Source organism: Pteropus vampyrus, unplaced genomic scaffold (genome assembly GCF_000151845.1).
Source record: "Pteropus vampyrus isolate Shadow unplaced genomic scaffold, Pvam_2.0 Scaffold21, whole genome shotgun sequence".
Classification (NCBI taxonomy): domain Eukaryota; kingdom Metazoa; phylum Chordata; class Mammalia; order Chiroptera; family Pteropodidae; genus Pteropus; species Pteropus vampyrus.
In genome coordinates this window covers 13,757,457-13,763,019 of record NW_011888802.1, presented here as the reverse complement: position 1 = coordinate 13,763,019, position 5,563 = coordinate 13,757,457, and the positions used below count along the sequence as shown (strand labels likewise).

Below are 5,563 nucleotides of genomic sequence, written 5' to 3'. Positions count from 1 at the left end.
GGCACCCCTGTCCTGAATCTACTCTCTGTTCCTTAAAATTGAGGGAGGAAGCATAGCTCAGGGCTAAGTTACAAGGCTTTGTAGGACGTGAGTCTCTAGTGATGGTCAATAGCAGGGTAATCTTGTTTTAAAAGACCACAGCAACAAAACACGTTACTCTTCTCATGATTTAAACCACATTCAAATAGAGTTCCAAGGTGACAGCCAACAGTAAAGTGAGGGTTGGCCTAAAACCTCATCAAAGGGCTGAAAGGGACTTCTTTTTCTCTCTCTCTAAACAGATCGATATTTCCATTACAGAGACAGTACGAAACAGACTGGTTTCAGCAGAACATCCAAGCCATAATTTGGCTTTTCATGTGTGCCTCTGTGGGTTCCAGTTGCCCAAACTATAACCTATGCTGCTGCAAAGGAGATTGCACAGACCGTTTCCTTTTTGGTGCTTCTCTCTTTGACCTTCTAAAGTGGTCTATACTGGATGTATTCCTACCCTACTTAATATCACAGATTGAAAAATGTCAGAAAAAAAAAAAAAGAAGAACAAGACCGATCATCTCCAGCTGGAGAAAGATGAAGACAAAGAGGAAGCAGGTGTCCAAATCAAGCCACATACAGCCAGATGTCCTCAGAATGGCCCACCAGTCCCAGCAGTCTCCACGGTAATGCCACACGAGGTCAGTGCTCCTGTTCATCCCCCCTTCAGAGGGAGGAAAGGGCAGGGGGTCACCATCTCACCACCTGGCTGTTGTAGTCCTCAGTGACTGCCCCCTCTGTGTTCCCGTCCTCCTTGGGCCACCGATGGCCCCTGTGCTCCCGCTGCAGCCTCCGCTCCTCCCGCCTCTTTTGCCGGTCCCTCTGGTGCTCCAGCTGCTTGGTGTGGTGGTAGCGCTGCTGGAAGAGATCCTTTGCATATTCATAAAGCTGCACGTCCAAGAAGTTTAGCTCTTCAATGCGTTGGCGGGCACCCTCATTGATCTCCACATTGGAAGCCCGCGTGATGTTGAACTGTGTGAAGGGAGAGATGAACTTGAGGTTGAATGTCCTCTCAAAGAGAAACTGTGTCTTCCTCTGGAATTCTGTGAGCCCAAAGAAAGCCATGTTCTTCAGGTTGTTTTTTGCACTCTGCAACAGGATGGTGTTTCTTTCACTCTCGTTCATGAAAGTCAAGTTGTAGCAGCCCACCAGGCTGAGGTCAGCCAGCATGCGCACCTGGCGGTTGTTAGCTAGGTTGTAGGTGCAGTCCATGAACTCCCGCAAGCTAACCCCAGACCAGTCATCCCCAGGGTAGCAGGTGGGCAGCTCATCCGGGGTGGGGCTTCTCCCATCGCACATGTGGAGGGAGGTTTTCCACGTGGCCCCTCTCTGGACGTGTTTCCATTCGCTCAGGTAACGAGACACTGGATCACGTAACATTGTGATGTAATAGAAATTCCTGGAAGAAATGAAAGGAAGAGTGTCAGTCATTGATGACTATAACTCTGGGATTCTGAACCTTTGTAGTGTTTATATCAGCAGTGAGTCAATGGTTCTTCTGCCAAATGTTCATGTGAGAGTGTTTGCCTGGATTTGCACTGATCAGGCAAATGTTCCCATATGTGCATGTTTCCATAAATATACATGGACCGATTTTAATATCGAGTTTGTTAGGCTTTTCCTCCCTGTTCCAGTGTGGGGAGGGAGGAGTGAGGGACTGGCTCATTCATTCAGCAATTATTCACTGATAGATTACTACCAGCAATAACAATATTAGATTCTTGCAACAAACTTTTGAAGTAGACATAGGACTACTTGGTAGGGAAACATGTAAGGAGGTAAAGTGATTTGTCCAAGGTCGTGGCACTTGAAGGCAAAGGTGGAAGCCAAGGCTCCTTTTTTCTGTTTACACTGTTATTCTGGATTACACACACGGGAGGTGAGGTTGGGGAAGGATGTGTTGTGTGTGGAGACTAATATTTACTGAGCAAATACTATGCACTAGAAACCGTGCTAGGTACTTTATGGATATGGGCACAGATAATCCTCAACACAACTTTGTAACTGGGTTCTGTCATAACTTTATTTATTTATTTATTTAATTTAATCTGAGAACACAGACTGAGAAAAGTGAAAATTAGAGCCCAAGATCTATTGGATTTCAAAGCCTTGTGCTTTCCTGTGCACTATATTGATATTTTAAAAATAAAAATGTAACTAATATTTAGTGAATGCTATTAATTGTTAGGTAATGTGGTTATTACAATCACAGGTCTTACCTCATCTAGTGGCATCTAATGGAACATTGAAAAGAAATATATTTTGTGAATGGTTAGCTCCAGAATGAGCAAGTAAAGACAGGGTACCTTTGGCTTAAAAGGGCAAGAGATGTATAAAAAGGTAAGAAGAGAGTTGAAATAGTTGATAAGTAAAGACACAATAGTGGGCATTACAGAAAAACAATATTGATTCAAAATGAAGAAAATCTTTCTTATAATTTCAGCAGCTAGCAATAGAATGGGCTGACCACCCCACCTCTGTCACCAGAAGTGACATCCAGAGTTCTCCTGGGCAGACAAAATGGCCCCGGAAAATTCTGGTAGAATACCAGGTTTCTCTTGTCCAAACTTAACTGGATTTTTTTGTTATTGTTGAAATGTATACCTAGTACAAACAATAACAAAAATAAAAAATTTAAAGGTACAATGATTTTTATACTGCTTTTTAAAAGGACTTGATGAACTATAACTTTTAAAACTATACATTTAATATATTCAGTTATTTTGAATGCTTCCCTTTAAATCAGGAGAAAAAAAATTTACTGAAAGTGCCACAGACAGGCCAGCCTGAGCCAGTCACCATTTTACATTACTCTGTTGTCTTTCCCTGTGACAGAATGACAATTCCATCAGGAAAGAAAATTTCCCAAAAGGTCAGTAGGAAAGCAGAAAACAACAAGCACAGCTTCTGGGCTCCACAAAGAAATGTTGACAGTGAAGTTTTGCTCAGAGAGGGTGTTGCCATGGTTGAACATTATGTAATACACCACTGCTAATCCTGTTTTGGTCCTACGTTGGGACTTCTGCACTTTTCAATTCTACATGCAGAGAATGATTTTTCTTTTATAAAACAACTGTATAATAAATATAGAGACACAATAATGATGATGATATAACTCGGGTGTGTTAAGGATGCCCATAACATCAGGACAGAAGTATTTAAATCAGAGAGACCTTTACATTGGGTCAAATAAGATCACAAATGGAAAATTTATTATTTCCCTATTATCGGGCAAAACAGAAAACAACAACAACAAAAAGAATTTAAATCAAAAAGATGATGGCAATCAATTGGTAAGTCTCAACCTCATTTATGTGTCTCAAATTTAGAAACAACCCAGATTTTTGAAGTAAATGTAAGAGATGGAGGGTTTGAGGCTTGGAAATTAAAATGGTTTGTGGCATAAAGGTTTAACTGGGACTGGCTCCTGAATCTTAGAGGCTTTTGTTCCAACTGGGAAAACTGGCCATAGACTTTCCGGTGCCTTATTTTTATCAGAAGTCAACATAGTCTCAAAGCTGACTGAAATTGGCTTCGTTTTGGTTTCGAATTTCACTTTAATCAGTTTAACATTGCATTTAAGAATGACTAACCAAACTGTAGGGTGATGTTTACATGAGGAAGATAAGTCCCAAATATCTGCAAGTTCTACTGGCCAAACAGGTAAGAGGCCCATTTGTAATTATAATTAACTTTGACATCAAGAAATAAAAATATACTAGTGGAATATTTATATTGATGAAGTTCAAAGTTGTCCCAACTCATGGTTCAGGAATGAAATGGCTAATAGCATCTGGGTATTGCTTTAGTCAGACATACTTTCCTGTATGCTTTGTTTGTTTCAATCCTATAAAGCAGTCAAAGTAGAAAGTTAGAAAAACAGTAAAAATAGACAATAGGGTTGAATAATAATCAACTATCGATGAAAAAATCCACAAAAATTGATTACTTAAATCATATTTCTCATTTATATTTTTTTCTACTTTCAATTACTTTTCTACTTTCAGACAGAAACTGCAACAATTATTGATGAAATAACGTCTATCTCCAGGCCACATACCCAGCCTTCGTTGTGTGTGAGCTTTGCTCCAGTTTCATGATGCTCCTCCCTACTCCAAAACAATGGAAACTCATTTGTTTTCTGCTCCCATGACTCCCACTTCAGTTTCTAAGGAAAACACTTAAAGGGTTCAGGACTACTGAAAGCTGCAACTTTGTATCTCAGGCCTTACTTGTTCAATAGCACAACGAAGGGTAAAATAAAGAAAAGGGAGGAAGGACAAGCAGTTCCCAAGCAAAGCTTGTCATGGTCACAATGCAGAGGCCTGCACGGGCTCCTTCTGTTGCTCCTTTTAATCCAATCTCCTAGGTGTAGATAGAGCATCATCTGTTCATATATTTGTCTGTGCAGTTAACCAAAATTCTCCCTGGGCTTTGGAAATATAGATAAGCAAACTATTACTTACCCCCTTCATTTCCTTTATCCATCATTCGTTAGCCCTCCAAACATTCATTTAGCACTTTCCTACCCCACCTCCCACCCCTGTATTTGCCAAGTGCTGGGACTAGGAATTGTGGACTCAGAGACGACTAAGACATTGTTCTCGAGGAGATCTCAGGCACCCGATGATTATGGTAAAGTGAAAGAAATTCTAACCATGAAGTTAAGTAGATGTTCTCCCAATCTCCCTGGACCAGAACAACCCCTAAGACAGATAACTTCATCTCTGTGACAGCATCCTGTCAGCAGGTCTCACATTTGCCACCTACTTAGTTCAGAGCTTATGTTAATTCATTGAAGAATGTCTGCAAAGCAGTTGCAGCTCTTTAGCGTTGTTATTCGTATGGCCCCAGAGTAATGATGGGAAATATCTATGTATTCAGGAAGATTAGGCCACTGGTGCCTTGGTTAGTTCAATAATTGTTTTAACAGATAATTAACACATGGACCGTCATGGCTACTAAAGTTCTAAGACATAGGACACACACTTTTCCATGGCTGCTTTAGAACCACTTTGGTATCTTGCACTTCTGTAAGATAATCAAATTTAAAAAATTCTAAATTCAGCAGAAGGGCGTCCCTGCCTTCCCTCAGTCGTTGCCTTTTCCTTTGCTTATTTGTATTCAGCTCTTATTTCCTGGCTCAGCTCAAGCCTCATACCCATCTTCTCTGACTTCTCCAGCCTCTAGAACATACTGCATTACTTACTGCACTCTTAACTTGTATGTGAAAGTCTTGGTGTCAACTACCCTTATGTTCCTTTTTGAGAACTGGACCTTAAGCATTGTGACCCACAGCACCTCACACAGTCCTGCTCATAGCAAATCTTCAATAAATGATGTTATGTAAAAGAAACAATCATTACATGAGATATGTATTTTTTCAATGACTAAGGTTAATATTGCCTTTGATAAATATGCCCTTTTTTCTCTCTTAAAAACAAATCTGATATTATTTTTGAATGTCTAAAGTGTGTGAAAAGAGTAAAAAGATACATAATCTTCTAATACATCCATCATTTGATTGCAA

At 40.2% G+C, this 5,563-nt stretch overlaps 1 protein-coding gene across 1 annotated transcript in view; it reads right to left on the bottom strand.

Annotated features, from left to right (window-relative positions):
• Nucleotides 1–605: 605 nt before the first annotated feature.
• Nucleotides 606–5,563, bottom strand: part of HS6ST3 (heparan sulfate 6-O-sulfotransferase 3) — a 579,027-nt gene continuing 574,069 nt past the window's right edge. The window contains exon 2 of the mRNA XM_011355502.2: nucleotides 606–1,432. Coding sequence (XP_011353804.1) covers nucleotides 724–1,432 — 709 coding nt within the window. The 3' untranslated portion in view covers nucleotides 606–723. The remainder of the gene's footprint in view (nucleotides 1,433–5,563) is intronic.